Genomic DNA, 18,655 nt, shown 5'->3' on the forward strand with positions numbered 1-18,655 from the left:
TAGACAGCGAGGTTGAGCTCTGGGTCAAATTATTATTATGGGCTTTGGCGTTCGCTCTGGCTTTGCACCGGGCGGAGCCGGCGACGGGCCAATCGGAGGCGCGCATTGCCAATCCTCTTTTTTGCACCTGCGCAGGTATCTGGAACACCAAACTCCCGGACCTTCCCTGCCCATGATCTTGTCTCCCGAACACCTGGGTCCAGGCCAGTCGTCGTCCATATCTTTAAGCTTGGTCCATTGATCGTCCCGCCGGTCATTTGCTTCATCCCTCCGTCGGGTTTGTTGCTCTCCGGATTTGTCTATTCCTCCCCGCTGATTCTGCACGGCCTTCTGGCTGCCGCGTCCGACTCACCATGGGCAAATATAACCTCACGGCCCTCCGGGTTCGCCAAACCGCTGTGGCACAGAAAGCCGCCGGCAAACTTCCCCAAACGCCCAAATGGCTTGATATAATGCACGATGTTCCCCCCACTGAGGTTCTGGTGCGTAACCGACCTCAACAACACCAATTGGTTCGCCAGCGCCTGAAGACCGTCCCTGGCGCATCGAGGCCGCAGGCCGTCTTCGAAGTCCAGGAGAAACGCATCAAGCCGAAGAAGGCAAGCCGCATGTTCCAGCCTGTCGAGATCAAGTACGAGGAGGATCAACTGCGCAAGGAATTTTTCCGCGACCATCCCTGGGAGCTTGCCCGACCCCGAGTGCTTGTTGAAAAGTCCGGCAAGGACTTTGAGAGATATAACTGGAGCCGGCTCCAGCAGCGAGGAAAGCACCTGGACGGTGAGAGGTACGTTTAGGATGTCCTTAATTTGTGGGCGGGAAGATCTCGCCGATGATTCAAATATTTGATGCTAATTCTTTTCCGGTGAAATAGCGTTGTTCAGCGACAGCTTTGGCTCCTCAATAATGTCCCCGATATGACCAAGAGCGCCGCTTACGATATTGCACGCCGCGAATTCTACCGCCTCCGTCTACAGGAAGACATTGAACGACGTGTTGCTGCTGAGGAAGCCGAAGCTACTGGTGCTGTATTCGGACCGACACGTCTAGAGATCGGTATGGACCTCGAGAACAAGGAGTATGAGCGTTGGAAGGAATGGGCCAAGTTGCAGGCCCAGCTTTCGGACCAGAGGATGGCTGCGTTCCTCGGAGCCCCGGAAGTTCAAGCTGCTGAGGAGCCAGAGACGAGCTTGGATGATGACGCCCCGGAGAAGGTTGCGGCAGCAGCCTGAAGTCGGGAGTTGCTACTTTTTGAGGGTTTTAGTATTGTCAACCCCGGATGAGGCGGGTTTTGCCAGACTCTCTAATGGCTTATGTACACTACTGGACTGTCGATATGTTTTTTCCTTCTTCTTGAGTCGCTCTGTTTTATTTTCTATGCTTTTTCTATATCCTTTCCTGCTGTGAATAAGATTTTGGGTCACGTATAAATAGTTTTTTTCAGCTGTGTTGGTTAGGTCAAGTGGTTAGATAGGTGCACGCATGGAGAGCTGGCAGTAGAGCCAACGTATCAACTATACGTCTGTAACAAAAGAGTAATTTGGAACCACGAAACCCCGCTGTGAGGCAATGAATCATCTGGAACATGAAAGTCGGAAGACAGTTCGTGAGCCGTCGAACCTCAAACAATAGTGGTGTTTCAAGTGTGTCTGCCGGGTGGTCCCCTGAGCCAATCATTGAGGCGGACTTATCGCGCCCGAACCCCCAGAAAGTTATCGACCGGGCGTTTCTCCGATTCATCTCGACCCTCTTGTCAGTCGGCTTGCTCGACCTGCAAGAGACTGCGGGCCATCTTATCCATTGGCATCTGCTTGCATCTCATCGACAGAGAGTGTCCTCACGAATCCGAGATTTAGTTTTGCTGCATGCTCGGATAATCTGCCGGACAGTGGTTCTCGTTTGACAGCTGCATCTGTTCGCGTTTCACTGATCAACTTAACGCCGGCTTGCTCTGAACCCCGACCGCATCCTTTGGCACCAGAGTCGACTGCCAGTGTGATCAAGCCCTTCAATACAACCTGTCAAATTGATAGCTCAACCCGTGATCGCTCAGAGTTTCATCCATCGATCCCTCCCTACCTCCGTACTCTCATTAGAACCCGAGCGGGCCTTCGTACGTTTGAAGCCCAACCGAAGCTCTCTGGGCCAGCCTCGCACCACACTCGAACCTGGGCCTCAACACCACACGCCTTTCGCTTTTGTACAGAATTTACGTATCCTTTGTTTGGATTTTACGGCTACGTCGCTATTGCAGCGCCTGATGATCATGCTTCGTTCCGGTCTCAATGCTCGTCTTGGAGACTCTCTGACCATCTGATCAATTGTTCGATATTCGCGTACATTGGAAAGACGACCAGTGTCAGACACAGCCGCTAGAAAAGCTCCTTTCTCATATCTTCAACCATGATTTCTACAATGGTCCGCCCGGAGGACGCCATCAGGATGCCGCGTTCATACCGAACCGACGTGGATGAGGAGGATATTAGCAGGCGAACTTCGGAACAGAACACCCTCTCTTCTTCGTCCTCCTCTTCTAACAACGACGTGGCGGCAAAAATCGAGGACGAGGTTACACTGGTGAACGGGTCTGCTGGTGATGGTCGCAGCAGTAGCCTGGGGAAACATCAGACGGGCCCCCGTCTTTTGTCACCTGACGAAACCATTGAACTGGCGCGCCGAGCAGTGGAAAATGGTATTCAAGAGACTAAACGCTCTCTAGCAGGTAGTGAGGCAGTTAGCGATGTGGTGAAGCCAAAATTGACCATCGACTTGGGCCATTCCAACATTGTCCGTATACCCGAAGCGGTAGTGGACATCATCAAGGATGAAGTTGAACGGTGTGTGATACGGGATATCAAAGCCTACGGTCAAGTTTGGGGAGAAGCTAACGTCAAGCAGCCTCTCGCTATCGAATAATCACCTTTTCCATATACCCTACCGATTCGCGGAATGTTCCCATCTCCGATATCTCAATATTCGCGCGAATAGTTTTCGAGAATTTCCCAAAGGCGTAAGTGTTATGTTGCTTGCCTGACCTACAGGGTGATTTTGCGATTCTAACTGGAAATTCAGGTATACAAATTGCCGCTTCTTGAGATTTTGGACATCAGCCGCAATAAGATCGGCCACCTCCCGGAGGAGATCAAGAAATTGTCCTCGCTCCGGGTTCTATCGGTAATGCAGAACCGCCTTGACGATTTGCCTCTGGGAATCTCCGACATGAACAAACTTCAAATTCTTAAAGTAGCTGGGAACCCCTTGCGGGGCCCCCTGCGACGGCTACTCGAGACGTCTGAGACAGAGTTCGCCCCCTCGACAATGACGGATAATGAGAAGGAGGTCGCAGTTACTGCCGAGCTGAAGCGATTCTTGAAAACCAAGCAGCCTGTTACGACTCTGGAAGTGGAGAGGAACGAGCTTAGGTATGGACTTAATCTGTCATCTGAAAGTAACCGACTAACTCTGATGTTTCCAGCGAGGGCATGTTGGACACCCCCAAACCCGTCAAGCGCGGAGTGAGCAGTCGGTTTCCGGTGATCCCCAGCACCGGTGATCTTTCTTCCGACCCAAAGTCACCATCCTTGTCTCGACCTCCGCCCATACCTCTCAAATCACACTATCGCATTGCTTCGGGACAGTCAGTCTTCCAGGGCGGGTTTCTCCCACGTTCCGGCGCAAGGCCTATCGCGGGAGTCAATGAACGAAACCGGAGCAACAGTGAAGGTATCATCCAGGCCTCTCTGGCCGCGCGTAACAAGCGGATGGGAGTCATTCGGAAGAATACCGACTTAGGGACGTTGGACGAGACCCGACCGTATCGGAATAGTCATTTACGGGGTTTGAGTTATGGCTCTATTCTTCGCACCCGGCCCATTGCAGCCGTGTGCAACAGTAACTCCTCAAGCCCCAGTAGCCCGAGGGAACGCAGGCGCTTAAAGGATGGTTTTGTCAACCGAATGTCGAGTCTGCCAGAACACAAGGGCGAAAGGGAAACCGCGGAACCTATCATCGAGTGTGCGAAGGGGATTCTTTTTGCACTCTTCCAAGTGCAGTCGAATGTTTCGTCTCTGATCAATGTGATCAAACGCGATGATGCTCGGCGCAACAGTCTTGAGATTGTGTTCTACAATGCTTCTACCCACGTTGAGCGGCTAAATGAAGCCATAGAGAACGCGGAGCACCATTCTGACGACGTGGATGGGGTGCGCTCGTCGAATGAGGCTGTCAAAAGGGAATGCGAAACGTGCATAATTGCGTACACTCATGTCGGAACGCAACTGCGCAATAGCATCGACAAGATAGTCGCCAATGGTGACCCACGCTACTTGCGTTCCTTGATGCTCATGATCTTTGGCAGCGTGGTTGAACTGCGCAATGCCTGTGCGAGCCTGGGTATCCCACTCCAAACCCGCAAGCCGCCCTCTGTCACGAAGCCATCTATACCTGAAATCAAAGAGTCGGCTAGCTCGGACCGCTTCCTTGGACCGACAGTCACTCCAACCAGAGGGAGGGAGAATTCTTTGTCGACGCGTCGGTTGCGAAGTGACACCACAATCCAGCACCCTCAGATCACTACGACCGGTCCTTTCCAGGCTGCTCAAAACTACCAGTCCGCTGTCAGTTCACCTGGGTTTGCTCCGACTCCGTTTAGCTATGGGGCACGAAGCCGGTCAAGTAGCAGATCTAATCATATCAACACGTCCGTACCGTCGTCACTCGCGACCCCTCGTTCAGGCGAGTCCTTCCCTCCAATGCCCAGTGCAGTTGTACCTCGAATCAATCCTTTGACAGGCTTAGATGAGATCGAGGAGGAACGAATTTTTGAAAAGATTTTCTATCAACTCACTTCCGCCTACACCGCTGCCCTACAAGCGTTGCCTTTGGCGCGCCGTCAGCTAGTGCGATGCCATGAGGTAGCGGAGCAGGAACATGAATCGGAAGGCATATTAATGCTATGGAACAATTTGATTCGGCGGTGCCGGGTATGCTTAGAAGTATCCGAGGCCCTGGGTCTTCGTCTCTCCAACATGAAGGTAAAAGAGCCCGGCGGCGGGATGCGGAACCAGCGCGAGTTCTGGCAACTCTGCAAGGCGTTCATGCAGTCCTTTGTCGATCTAGTTACCGACATGAGGGAGGTTCGAAGTATGCAGCTTCTCCCGGGTGATATCATTGTCATACTTCGTCCAGTCCAGAGAGCAAGCAGAGAAGCAGGTCGGTTGATCGATGCCTCCCCGTGGTCTTACCTTGCCGATATGGCCCCAGCCAACGCGTCAGCAACCATATACGGGCCCCCGCTACAATCCCAACATTCACAGCACCAAAATACCGCATCCAATGCAAGCAGCTTTCATCTGAACTCCGGCGTATCCCCACAGTCCGTCCATCTCCCGGCGACTCCGCTAAGTGCTGCCCTTGGACCAGCAGCGCAGGCAACCGTGCCTTCTACCCCCGCAAGTGCGTACAGTGACAAATTCTTCGAAGGGGATGTGTTTCAGAGAGCTGACTCGTTGCTCTCGATGCCCAATCAGGCGCCATTTTTCAGTCGTCGGTGAGACGTTAGCATTCGCAGTTGTACGAGGGAGGCAGTGTTTCATTGATTGGAGTCTGTGCTACGGTGATTGGAGTTCTGTCGCATATTTCTGTGCTTGCTCTTATTGCTGCGAGGGGTAGCTGCTCTCTATATCTTACCCATGATCTTTGCAGGTACAAAGTTTGATCATCAAGGACCAGAAAGAGAGCCTGGTCGCGTCTGTTTCAGTATGTATACCTGGATTGTATCGTGCGCAGTCGTGACCCGAGTTGAGAACCCTCAAGCCATACACACCCAGCCCGCCCTGATCTACACTGTTGATATTTGTTTAGTTCAGCCTTGTTTGCCTGTTTGTTCCATTAGTCGTTTGTTTATTTGTTCATCACTCCCTGTCCGCATTCATCTTACACTCGGATATCAGGGAGTCGGGGATAAAAGGGACATCTACTATTACATATCTGGCCTTTTTTTTTTATCTTTTTGCGAAAGGGAAAAATGGCGTATGGGTTTTTAATTCCCAGGGACAGAAACCTTGCATAGCGTGTCATATTTCTAGCTTTCTCTTTTACCCCCAGGTTCTTCTCTTTGATGGATAATGACTAGATCGAAATGAAATAAAAATTTCTTGTGATTTGTTTGCCTGTATTGGTCAGATCGTAGTCCGTGCTGATTGTGGATCGGCTTAGCCGGATGTCTGCAAAGCGATATGGTACGCGCTGTATCTGTAGGCTAAACACAAATCTCAACGATATGTTTCATTCTGACGGGCAGGTCAGTATTGTAAAGTTATGCGCGCTTCCAGCAAAGCAACGAACGAAAGAAGCCCGCAGGTAACGGATCTATATCCCCTAGGCTATCAATTACCGAACATGAACTCTCGTGCATACTATACGAATGAAGTATCCGCGCTTAGATGAGTGACAGTGGGAATGTAAGCAAACAATCGAGCAAACATCATACTCATCTTCTACTTCATGGCCAGTAAATACCATCTACTATCTAGGTATCCTGCATCTCCCACAAACAACACTAGTCATTACTCGCATATGCCGTCGCCTATGTACCTACCTGCACAATGACAGCAACTTCACATATTCACACACAGAGAAAGAAATACAGCACACGGACATATCTATCGTGAAACAGATTAGTATTTTTACAATGAAGTATTTTCCATGTGTCAAGTATATGTAGTATACTGAGACATCTATACAACCCCCCCCCCCCCTGTATCTCATGATACATTCCATCTCTAGTGGCAATTTACATAATAGAGATGCACTAATGCGGGGGATAAACAAGAACTGCAGAATCTGCACGGACGGTGTATTTGGAATAGAATGGAATGGAGGGGAGGGGAGGGAATTGAGATTGCGACGGTCATCCGGGGATGGAAGAGGGGGGATCCAAGCGAGCGAGAGCGTTATTGATGCTGATACAGTTCGATTACCAATGCTGTATCTGCATAAACCAGGGGGTGCTTGGACTTGGTGGAGGCCCGTGGTACAGACTGTTGATGCATTCAATACTTGTTTGTTTGTTTGTTTGTTTGCTGCTGATGAAGAAGCGAAGTGTAGGCAGGGGGGTTGTAGGAGGTCTGTTGATTCCCTGTTATGTGGGGTGTAGGTTGTACAAGATCTGATTGAGGAGGGGGAGAGAGATGAATATGAAGGAGGATGAAATGCTTGGCTGGGAGGTAATGTTTGGTTGGGATCTGTGTCCGAGGTGAGGAGGGAAGAAGGGGGATGAAGAGAGGGAGGGAGAGGTGTACTATGATGTCTTTGTCTAGGGCTTGATTTGGCTTGGCTGGGATGATGGGATCCCGCTGGGTGGCGCTCTGGGGATTTAGATAGGCTTTGGTTAGCTTTCTGTGGCATCTTGGATCTTCTAGAATGGTGTTTGCTAAAGGGATGTGGTAGATAGTAGTCAATCAATGGTAAGGGGAGGTTGTAAGCGACGTGGGTGAGATAGATGCAGATTCGGCAATAGTTGCACAGCCTTTTCGCTCTTGACATGGAGAAGGTTGGTTCACTTGGATGAGAGATGTAGTGTCCAGTCAATATCCCTCCAGCATTGTTGAAACTGGCCGTTCTGGTCATACTTATTAGTAAACGATTAGGAGTTAGTTATGTCAATTGTGGCATGTATTACGAAACGTAAAGTGGGCATTGGTCGGTCCTGCAGCGATTGGAGGGGAGGGTAGAACAAAGATACCAATCAATTGGCATATGTACGTCTTTCTGCTCGTATACTGCCCGGATATTGTTTCCAGCCAGCCTTGGATGGAAGATACTAATCTTCCCTGTCAACCATGGTACGTTGTAGCAGTGGGGATAACCGTAGGACGCTAGTCGCGAAAGAAGTGACAAGCACTGACAGGCACTCCGCCAATGCCTAGACTAGTTACTTCCTGTATACATGCTGGGATGATTAAAATGAAGTAGAAGCAGAAGCAAAGCATCCTGCAAACCCCTCGAAGCTGCATAGGGCACGGGGCACGGGGCACAGGGCTAGGGCCGATGGTGCTGTCACGGGATCGAACATTGTCTCCAAACAAGGAATCTTCTTCCCTATCATCCATGTCACCATCGAGTCCTGGAGCCCATCGCATCCATCCAGCGGCATCCCATCTGCATTCGCTCTCACTGTCGTCGGTTTCGCGGCTGCCTATCGTCGGATTGGAAGCATCACTTTTTCGGATCATCAGCTCAGATGATGCAGCAAGCGTCGCGACTACGGGCCGAACAACCCCACTGAAAAGTCGGTGTCGTTGGAATAGAAAGGAAGCCAGCCAGAGAGCAGTAAAAAGCCATAGGCGTCATCCTTCCCCTGTCACCATTCACCACCACCACTCATTCCATCCCGCCTTGTCAATGATAATTCCCAGGCGGACGGAGAGAAACGGCATCGCCTCCCCGCCCCGCTTCAACAAGATCAGAGTAGAAAACAAATTTACTAGACACGGAGCCAATGAGGGTGCAGAGCCGGACATACTTCTCAGATTGTCGCCTGCAGGTTGGCATGAAGAAATGGGTCTGAACCATCACCGCTCTTTATACCGGCTTGCTTGCAAACGGGCTTGGCTTTCCAATTGCCGCCTCTCCGACCAGGTCCGGAATAATGAGGCGAGTTTGCGTTGGAGGGTCAAATCCATCGTGATCGGTGCACTACTAAAGTGAGGCGCCAAGCGCACGCAAGACCGCCGACAGTCAAGCCCCTTTATTCGTGCGCGGTCTTGGATAATGATCCAGCCACATTGTCTGCTCCCCCTCCGTTTTGGTCGACTGCTTCCCTGGGTGTATCCACCCCCCTGGCACGTCTTTTAAGATTCCACCCTTCAGCAGACTCCGAGCTTAAATAATAATCTTACGATGTCGATCGATAGTTTCCTCCCACTTACAAAGTACTTACGGAGCGGTCGGTGTCAATAGTCCATTCCTCATCCCGCGCGTGAGCCCACTTGCAGGGGGGGGGGGAAGCCCGGCCGGATTCTGATATTGAGGTTAAGACTGGGGAGGAGGTGTGGTCCAGGGCTGTCGCTGACTCGGGTTGGCCTACCGATGCCACCACGCGTGTGTGAGATCCACTCCGACCGAGACTCTTGAGTGGGCTTTTCTATCTATCAATCTGCTAGGGGCGGGTGGATCGGTTAACATCCCCCATGTCCCACCCCAAGGAAGGAAAAGTGGAAAACAATGGGAGGTAAGAAACTATGATCACGGCTCTTGGTTTAACCACTTCCCCTCTAGCACCACCCCCTGTTGCCCCTACAACGGAAGACGGCAATGGTGAAGGAATAGGGGTCTGTAGCGCAATCTTTCCGTCGGCGGTCACCGAAAGAAAGACTCAATCGCAGTTCTTGAATGTCGGTGGACCAAAACGGAATTCAGTCGGAAACTATCATTGTCAATCCCACACACGATAGAACGAAGTAGGTGATGAGTCCTACGACCGGGCTTTAAGGTTTCGATGGAGCATTTTTCAGTGCTTCGATCGCAAACAGACCAACGGAAGAATCTTCTTCGGAGAGGCAGCATCATTGTACAGTAGGGGCGCTGGAGGCGCGCAGACCACAGGGACAATTAATTTGTACCTGACAGGGTACAGGCGACTAGAATGTACCATTCACAACACGAGGTCAATCCGGATGGCATGACGGGGATGGCCTTGTCTAGCAATGGTCGGTGTCGCATAGAGCCGTTGGCGGACTGTTTCCCGCTTTGGGAGAAAGGCCACAAAAGAGTAATCAGAACGGAGGAAGGAATTGGAATGATCTGATCGGAGCGGACATGGATGTCCTGACAGAGTTATATCCCGATCTTCTTCAGTATGTCGACAATGACGAAGACAGTCCATCGCAAGGATAGCTTCGGGAGTACTTCTGGATGCATCAAGGGCTGGAATGCCCGGATGCCCCCTGCTTTGCCCTGGTTTCTATTACTCCCAGGACAAAAGGTTAAATGGGAAGCAAAAAGGAGAAAAAAGGCAAAAAGAAGAAAAGAGAAAAAAAAAAGTAAGAATTAAAATAAGAGAAGAAAAAGCAATACACCCTTAACAAGAAGCCGGATCAAGATGGATCCGTGGCCCAAATTGATCTGAACACCGGGGACGGCAGGCTGCATCGTCCCTTTGGCTGTCTGCACATTATTCAAGTGGGAATACACCGAATGCCCTCTGGGTACAGAGGTGCATGTATACTCCGTGCTTGTGTCCGGCCCCTTCTGCACACTGACCTAAATTATTTCGTTTCTTTTTCGACGATCTCCCACCTTCCTCCTGGCCGAATATATCCTATCCTGACCAGAGGGATTGGTGGCGCCTGTCGCTGAACGCATGATTGGGATTCTGGGGGGGACGGCCTCCCTATCACATCGGCGCCGATGGTAAGGGACAGCCAGGACCGGATTCACTCCCACAATGGCCGGGTACCAGCATTGGCACCGGCACACGCCCGGATTTTGAGATCGTACACGATACCGGGGGGGTTTCCTGTTGTTGCTGAGGAATGCTGCTGGGGGCGGAGGGGAAGGGAGGGGGAAAAGAGTAAAAAATATTGGCAAAAAGCCAGCAGGGATTGTTGGTGGTGAGATTTGAGTTTCGTTCTGCGCCCTCGCGCGGCCGTTAAGGAATGAACGAACGGATCAGGATCAGAAGCAGGCTCACGGCGCAGCAGTGATCCCATCCCATCCCCATCTGATCCTCATCTGATCCCATCCTTTTTACCCACTCGCCTGCCAGAACGAACCCAGTTAAGAAAAGGGAAATCCCCCCCTCCAAGCATCCCACGTCATCCACTATGTGACTAGGGATCGCTGGACCGACTCGCTGAACGTTTCCAAAATTCCCTTTCCCTCGGTGCCCGTTCCCAGGTGCGAAACAGCGCCCCGGAAAGTTCGTAGCTGCTGCAAGCGTCTAGATTAGATCAGCCTCACTTTTCGCAGCGCTCCTGCAAAAGGCAGTGGGTGCCTCTGACTAGTCAGTCGCATGCTGGCTGTCTTCTAACCTTTCTCTCTCTCTCTCTTTCTCTCGCACGCACTCTCTGTCTTTTTTCCCCTTCTCTGTCCCTATCTACTGCGATGCTACTGCGCCGCACTCCTTCTCTTTCCTTTTAGCTCTCCGTCTGGTGGCTCGTGTGTCCAACCTACTGCGGGCTTGTAAACCCTCCTTCCTTAAAATTTGATTACGTGCAGGGCCATCCTTCTCCTCAGGCTCTGAACACCGTTACTACTAAGTACTCCCTACTTAGTAGTATAGGAGTATACTGAACCTGCATGCCTATCTCCCCTCCTCGTCATTGGCTATATCATTACAACTGATATCCCGGTCTCTTTGTCAACCTGGTTGGACGCGATTTGTCAGAGCAACGTTGTCTACTGCTTCTCTTGTCGCCATTGAACTTCACTCTGCCAACTACCTTTGTTTGCTACGGTGATCTCTTTTCTTGTTGTTGTCGCGTAGCCATTGGACCTTGTTCCTTTCATATCTCTTTGCTGCCTGCGACGGTCCTCGACCCAGTTTCATCTGGTGCCCGGCCGGTTTCTTCGAGCTTTTTGACTTGGCAAGGAGACGCAGATAAGAGAAAAAACAGTGAGGGAAAAAAAAAGTAAAAGAAAGAAGAAAAGGAAAAGAGAAAGGAGAAAGGAGGAAACTGAAATTCCGATTCGCAAAAAACAAGGAAATTGGCCCCAATCCCGAAAGGTTCACCTAGGGTCTTACTACTATCGAAACACTATTTTGACAAGCCCGGCATCCACGATTGCCCGTTTTATGATCGGCATTGGCGATCGACGTCGTTGACTAACCTCGGGTGCGTACTATTTCTCCCTCCCTCACCTGGGTTCCTGTCGACCGCAGGCAAGGACTGTTCGCAGGGTCGCTGCGAAGGGATCCCAATCCGAACCCGCCGTCGAGTATAGGGCTTCCGGTGCCTTGCGTCCTATCGCCCAGGAAATGCCCGTGATCCCCACGTTCTAATCGCTGTCTCCAGATTTCATCTATCCATTCTTCCGAGTCTACCCCAGACCATCTCTCTTCCTGGACTGGTGCAGTTTATCCTACCTCGTCTGCTCCGAACCCTTTCTGGGCGTTGGCAAGATCGGATGGAGATGGACTTCCAAAAAACGAAGGAGGCCCGGCGAGATACGCCGAGCAAGAAGGAAGAAAACTCCGAATGCCCCTTGGAAGCATATGGAGGCAGTGGCCATGCGAAGGACTCGCCCAAGAATGACTCTCTGGACCACCATCGCGATGCGAAGAGCCCCCCCGACTCCGCGAATATGCACCAGCGACGCCAGCCGGGTAAATATACCTACCGTGATGGTGTAGCCCCAACATTTCCGTCGCCTATCCAGATGGCAACACGTGTTCTGGCGCCGTCTGCACGAGCAATGCACATTCCCCCAGCCCTACCACTCAGCTTGGAACAACATCAACGGCTACTAGCTGCTAAAAGGTATCCGCCAGTGACCAAGAGTACGCTTAGTGAACTGGACCTGCCTTGTATCATGAGCAACATTAACCTCCGAATGGACGCCAACTTTGACCGTGATCTTCACTTTAAACCTGACCTGCAGGGAGAAAAAGGCGAACGGAAACGAAAGGAGGCCCACGACTACTGGGAGGCTATGGCTGATGAGATCGCTATATATGCATTCGGTGCCGCACAAGAGACGAACGGGACAGACAATGTTGGAATCTCAGATAATCTATCGCGGACCTTTGAACCGCGGCTACCCGCCATGTTCGAAACCTTGCAAGACGTCCTGAAAACGCTCGTCCCTGAGCGGGACCATCCGGCTGTGGTACAAAATCTCGAGGTAACACTCCTGATGCAACAAATACAGAAGGGCGTACTTGATATGGTGGGTGTGGCAAGCTGGCTGGCGGCCTTGCTCAAGACACACTGCGCTCCTATGCGCGATGAATGGGCAGATAAGATGGTCAAGCAGATACGGTCAGGGTCGGAGTCGCAAAACTCGCACCAAATCGTCGAAGGGCTCAAAACACTGTTCGCAATCTTGGAAGCGATGAAACTGGTAAGGATCGGGCATGCTGGACTTGGCGGCCACGCATATTAAATGGAATTGCTAATGTGTCTCTAGGATGTTGCCAATCACCAAATCCGTGCTTTCCGTGTATTGCTCATTGAAGACACCGTTCCGTTCCTACAGGATTATTTCCGAGGCAAGATCGAGAGGGACAATTTCTGTGTGGAAACATCGCGACAGTGGTATCTGGACCTCCGCGATCGAGAGTTGTGCCGCATGTCGAAACCTACTCAGATGGACGGGTTCTGGCCCATCTCTCTGTTGTTTGGTGGCATCACCGACTTTCTTCTGCAGTACCGGCGACCAGACAAGTTCCCTGAAACGTTTGTTTTCGACTCGGACCGGCTGCGGCAGCTGCGATCTTGTCTCCAAAAGCTGATCAACCTTGATATCTGCTGGTTCATCTTCGAGTCGTACATCAACGCACAGAAACGGTATCTTTCGGCGCCCGCGCAAACATACGCTACTTTCCGCACCCGCATCGGATCGCTGATGGAAGAGAACGAAGACTACCCTCGAGGGGATCCTCGGTGGCTGAAAAGCTTACGGAGCATCGCGCTGGAGATTGCACGATTTGCATGCGCCGCGTGCTTCCAAGACGGGTCGGTCTCGGACGATGTCATTGTGCAAATAGAAATGGCACTGGAATGCCACCTCTCGAGCCCATCCAACTTGTTCCAGTATTTCCAGAGCTCTCTTCGCGAGAAGCTACTAGCAGCGACGTTCATGACGGCGAAGAAGTACATGAGCATGTCACCCCTGGCGATCTGCGAATCGCAGCGCAACTATCCGCCCTCGTCGCTAGCACAACAGCACTATGACATCGAGCGAATCGCCATGCGCCTTGCACACATGGGCGTGCTACACTGGAACGTCTGGGCGCCGATTCTATACATGCGCGAGAGTGTGTCACCGATTGACGTGGCGAACAACACGAGAACGGTCACTGACGTGGCGCGCTCGTCCACTTTGTAACTCATTGCCTTATTTGCTTTTTGGTTTTTGAGAGTTCTCTTCTTCTGATGTACTCTTGATATGGGAATTTCTATGCGGAGTTTTGATCTTGGATTATTGATTGCAGTTCAGCGAGTTTCATGCATGGTTCTTTTGATTGGTTTGGCGTCCACATGGGGAAGGGCATATATACTACTTCATACTGTTTAATGGGCCTGGTGTTGGGTTTCGGGCATTCGAAGGAAAACGGAGGATAGAGATGTGCGATACTATGCTAAGAATGGTGGGATGCTTTTTGGCAACTTGACAATTTATGGTTACTCAAGATGTATTACTCTTAGATAAAATGTAGAGTTCGATGATATGCTGGTATTTTGTGCACTGTATAATCTGTTATGTAATCTATCATTCATAAACCACCTGCACATCAAACACTAGTTAAACTACGGAGTAGATCATAGATATAGATTTAACATCAACATCCACTCCGTTCCATTCCATTCCTTGATATCCATTGATCTATCCTCACAACCTTTAATTCACAACAAGCGCATAGTCATAATTATTCTCGGGTCGGCCGTACATTTCACTCTAATATATATATATACCACGCTGTCAAATATACAACCATCACCACCCCACGCCGAAACCACCAACAGAACAAGCAGCCAACCAAATTAATTGGGACTCCTACTAGCTTAGTACCAGAAGCCAGATCAGGCTCCAACCAAACAACCATCAAAAATCCGAAGAAGTTTGAAGAAGAGAACGATTTTGAAGAAAGATCAAAATGAAATACCCCTGGCTCCGCCCCCTCAAAGCAAAAGCGCTGCAACAAATAGCCCAAAAAACGGGAATCCAGAGCTCAGGCACCAAGGCGATATTGGTGGAGAGGTTAGAGGGGGAACTTGCCCCGTTGATCATCCCTCTTCGTACTCAAATTGATGCTGAAAATGAAGGTGCTCCGAAGATGCACACTAAGAAGAGGAGTGATAATGATGGAATAAGACTCCTAAGCATTGATATGGGGATTCGCAATTTGGCGTTCGCTGTGTTGCATGCTCCTTTATTATCCTCGCACTCTTCATCATTAACTGTCTCATCCGAGACAGGTACACCCAAAGACTCAACCAGAAAGGGAGATAATACCATAACCCTCACCGCATGGAAACGCCTCTCCATTCCTGATCTGTGCTATGCACAACATCACCAACACCAACACCAACGCCATGATCAGGAAGGAACTTCATCTCTCATCACCACCATCACACCCAAACCCAAATCCAAATCAAAAGAAACAAAAACAAAGGCAAAAGAAGACTTCTCCCCTAGTCTCTACGCCCGCCACGCATACACCCTCATCACGACCCTCCTGACCACATATAACCCCACCCATATTCTAATTGAAAGACAGCGCTTCCGCACGGGAGGAGGCTCCGCGGTCCAGGAGTGGACGATTCGCGTGGGTGTGTTGGAGGGGATGTTGTATGCTGTTTTGGAGACGGTTAATTCTTCTGGACTTTTTTCTTCTTCGGGTGGGAAGGTGCAGGTGTATCCTGTTGAGCCGGGGAGGGTGAGTCGGTTTTGGGGGGAGGGGGAGGAAGCTGGGGATGTTGGGGATGGGGAGGTGGTGAAGAAGACGAAGAAGAGGAAGAATGTGAGGGATGTGAAGAAGATGAAGATTGGGTTGGTGAGGGGGTGGTTAGCGTCGCCGGGTTCTGATTCTGCTACTGCTGTTGGGGACGGGGATGGGGAGGGGGGTAGGGGGGTAGTGATAGGTGATGATGAGGTGAGGAAGTTGGCGGATGCGTTTCTGGAGAAGTGTGAAGGGAAACGACGGATAAAGAAGGCAGATGGGGAAGATGGGGAGGATAGCATGGATATTGGCAAGTTGGATGATTTGGCGGATTGTCTGGTACAGGGGGTTACTTGGTTGGAGTGGCAGAGGATGAGGGAGAAGATTGTTCGGGATGGGGGGATTAGTTATGATTAATATCATACTCATCATGTTTAGCTTAGATGTGGAGGTATCTACTTCTACAAGGAGTAGGTAGCAATAGACGAATGTCATTCGCTCGACTAACAAAATCGCTTCGTAATCAAGGTCATCATCTTGAGAGAAATATCTACTGCAAACACACACAAAACAAAATGTACAGAGAGCCGATGTACCCGCTAAGACGCCTTCGCCACCTGCTGGGTCAACTCGCCTGATGTCGCATCGCCTGACATCCCGAGATTCATGTCCGAGAGGTTCACGAGAAGGTTTCGTGGAAGAAAGAGAAATTGAAAGAAAAAGAGCTTTGTTCGTTAAGCGGTGGAATCGACAGATCCCAGATGAAAAGAAGAAAAGCCAATTACCCATCCCTGGGGAGGAGGAAATTGGGGAAGAGAAGTAAAGTCTAGGTTGAAGATGGACGAAGACGGCCAATCCAAAGTCAAAAAAATTGAGTAAGTTTGTACCAGAAGCAAAACAGTAAATCCTCTCGTAGGTACAGTGCCAGCGTGTGCTTTTTTTACGCCACGATTGGGAATCTCAGTACAGGCGTGGCGTCAAGCTCGTGACCCGAAGCAGTCAAATTCAATTCAATCATGGCTTTAGTAGACGCGGCGGAAGTGAGAGGGGAAAGCAACCTTGCTGCTGGTCTGGAAGCCGGTGGGCCGGGCAGCGCCGCTGGGGAAAGGGAAGGTGCCGTTGCTGTGGCCGTAAGGGGCGCTGGGGGTGGGGACAACGGTGGGCTTGCTGTGGGTGGTGGCCTCGGCCTGGGTGGTGGTCTCAACCTCCTCACTGGTGGACACAGAGCTGACCTCGATCTTGGCAACGCTGTCGGGGGTGGAGATGGGAGTGGGAGTGGCGGTCTGCAATTCATCAGTAAGGGGTTCAACCCGACAGCTTGGTTTCAAAGTGGGTACATACCACAGTGACGGTGTCGTGGACAGTGACAGTGACCGGAGCACAGGTCTCGCCAGCGGCAGCAGAGCCCGCGGGGGCGGAGCTACCAGCGGCAGCGGAAGAAGTAGGGACCGCGTAGAGAGTGTAGGTCTCGTAGTCGGTGGAGGTCGAGTAGACGGTAGTGTCAGAGGTGACGGTGGTGTCCTGGGCAGTGGAGGAAGCACTGGCAGAGGGGGTCTATGATATATCCGTTAGTATACATCCTTCTTCATGCTTCCAGAACGGGCTTCCATAACATACCACGTAGATGGTCTCGACGTCAGTCACGGTGCGGTGGATAGTGGTGGTGACGACGCTCTGGGTGGAACCAGAACCCAGGGTGTAGGTGAGAGTGACATCCTTGGTGGAAGTCACAGTGTCGTACTCGGTCGAAACACCGTTGCTACCAGTAGCAGCAGCAGCCGGGGCGGAGACGGGGGCGCTGCTGGAGACACCAGTGCCGAGGGGAACGGGCACAGGAGCGACAGAGGAAGCACCAACAACAGCAGCGGAGCTGGAGCTGCTGGCATAGTGACCACCGATGATGGGGGAGCTAGCAGCGACTCCGGCGGGGGAGCTGGCGGGAGCGCTGGGGGCAACGGGAGCGCTGGAGTGCTCCGGAGTCGGGTAGACGGGGACGACGGAGGTCGACACAGTCTGGTTGTTGTAGCCACCAGGGTGGAAGTTCATCTGGCGCGCATGGAAGCCGTGGTTGTTGGCCTCACCGACGGCGGCGAAAGCACCCAGCAGGGCGATGGAAACCTTGGAAGTAAGCTGCATCGTGAAGGATTGATGGTGGAGGTTCGAAGAAGTCCGAGTAGATGGGAGAGATATTCCGTTCTTGGGTTATTTGGTAGAGACTGCGGGGGTAGTTTTCTCAACGAAAGTGAGATGCGAAATCTATTCGCAAGTAAATCAAAGCAAGGTTGAAAGAGTGACTGGACGCAAGAAGGAAGGTCGCAACGTTCTCGCAGAGAGAGGTTGAACAGGAGAGAGAATGTAGCAGTCTGACGAGAGACTTTTTGGAGGCCCGGGAAGAAAGTGAAGGAGTTTAAAGGAAAAAAAGACCCGGGGGGAAAAGAAAGAAAGTCAGAAAAAGGGAAACCTAAAGGAGAACGCCGTAATATCGAAATTTGATTAAATCCATTCAATTCGGGATCCCTGCAGCCCGTCGATACGCGATATTACCAGGCACCGTATTTTCTCCAACGTCGTATGGAACAGATGCGAGATGCCCGTTGGTGGGCGAGTCTTGGAAGATTCGCCCATACGGCGCTAATGTCTCATCTTGGCCGAACGAGGTGGTGTCGGGCGTGCAGCTGTGCCCAGTTGTTGATAACCCTGCAGCCAATCAACACGCACTGCCCTCCTCCTGATATTGATCTTAATTTTAATTTCCTCAGTCCCGAGTGGGTCTCCGGCGCAGGAACCACACGCGGATTAGCTGGACTGGAGATGAAGCCCCGTTTCATCCCCTCACCGCCTCTTCTCATTGGTGCTTGGCTGCCAGCTTAATCTCATTGTGCCTGTCCAAACGGGCCAACCGCACGGCTTCCGTCTTGTTCGACTTTTTTCTTTACTCCCCCTCGTTTTGCCTAATATGGATAGTACTAGTCCTTCGCTGTGCTGTCGCTGCCAGACCAACAGCCAGCGTGCATCAGGATCGCACAGGTTGTCTGAGAAGGATGTGTCGGT

The 18,655-nt window shown here is 51.3% G+C and overlaps 6 protein-coding genes across 6 annotated transcripts; 5 read left to right on the forward strand and 1 right to left on the reverse strand.

Annotated features, from left to right (window-relative positions):
- The first annotated feature begins 167 nt into the window (after positions 1-167).
- Positions 168-1,379, forward strand: rsm25 (mitochondrial 37S ribosomal protein mS23). The gene is made up of 2 exons (XM_025681353.1): positions 168-784; positions 872-1,379. The coding sequence occupies exons 1-2, from the start codon at positions 354-356 to the stop codon at positions 1,227-1,229; spliced, it is 789 nt and encodes a 262-aa protein (XP_025537484.1). The 5' UTR covers positions 168-353; the 3' UTR covers positions 1,230-1,379.
- A 1,021-nt stretch (positions 1,380-2,400) lies between these two features.
- On the forward strand, positions 2,401-5,549 carry BO79DRAFT_230303 (putative cell morphogenesis protein Sog2; the record flags this gene model as incomplete). Its single annotated transcript, XM_025684090.1, has 4 exons — positions 2,401-2,834; positions 2,896-3,007; positions 3,070-3,419; positions 3,473-5,549. 4 exons carry the CDS (start codon positions 2,401-2,403, stop codon positions 5,547-5,549), a joined length of 2,973 nt encoding a protein of 990 aa, XP_025537485.1.
- A 2,587-nt stretch (positions 5,550-8,136) lies between these two features.
- On the forward strand, positions 8,137-8,823 carry BO79DRAFT_210141 (uncharacterized protein). Its single transcript, XM_025682740.1, has one exon. The coding sequence runs from the start codon at positions 8,401-8,403 to the stop codon at positions 8,704-8,706; it is 306 nt and encodes a 101-aa protein (XP_025537486.1). The 5' UTR covers positions 8,137-8,400; the 3' UTR covers positions 8,707-8,823.
- Positions 8,824-12,126: 3,303 nt separating this feature from the next.
- Positions 12,127-14,049, forward strand: BO79DRAFT_152571 (TCP11 family protein; the record flags this gene model as incomplete). The annotated part of the gene is made up of 2 exons (XM_025678693.1): positions 12,127-13,062; positions 13,129-14,049. The coding sequence occupies 2 exons, from the start codon at positions 12,127-12,129 to the stop codon at positions 14,047-14,049; spliced, it is 1,857 nt and encodes a 618-aa protein (XP_025537487.1).
- Positions 14,050-14,513: 464 nt separating this feature from the next.
- BO79DRAFT_270200 (uncharacterized protein) lies at positions 14,514-16,021 on the forward strand (the record flags this gene model as incomplete). The annotated part of the gene is made up of 1 exon (XM_025687272.1): positions 14,514-16,021. Exon 1 carries the CDS (start codon positions 14,819-14,821, stop codon positions 16,019-16,021), a length of 1,203 nt encoding a protein of 400 aa, XP_025537488.1. The 5' UTR covers positions 14,514-14,818.
- Positions 16,022-16,506: 485 nt separating this feature from the next.
- On the reverse strand, positions 16,507-18,036 carry BO79DRAFT_35057 (uncharacterized protein). The gene is made up of 3 exons (XM_025689113.1): positions 17,222-18,036; positions 16,946-17,158; positions 16,507-16,887 (listed from the first exon to the last, which is right to left on the reverse strand). Exons 1-3 carry the CDS (start codon positions 17,738-17,740, stop codon positions 16,627-16,629), a joined length of 993 nt encoding a protein of 330 aa, XP_025537489.1. The 5' UTR covers positions 17,741-18,036; the 3' UTR covers positions 16,507-16,626.
- Positions 18,037-18,655: the final 619 nt, after the last annotated feature.

Source organism: Aspergillus costaricaensis (assembly GCF_003184835.1).
Source record: "Aspergillus costaricaensis CBS 115574 unplaced genomic scaffold BO79scaffold_24, whole genome shotgun sequence".
Taxonomy (NCBI): Eukaryota; Fungi; Ascomycota; class Eurotiomycetes; order Eurotiales; family Aspergillaceae; genus Aspergillus; species Aspergillus costaricensis.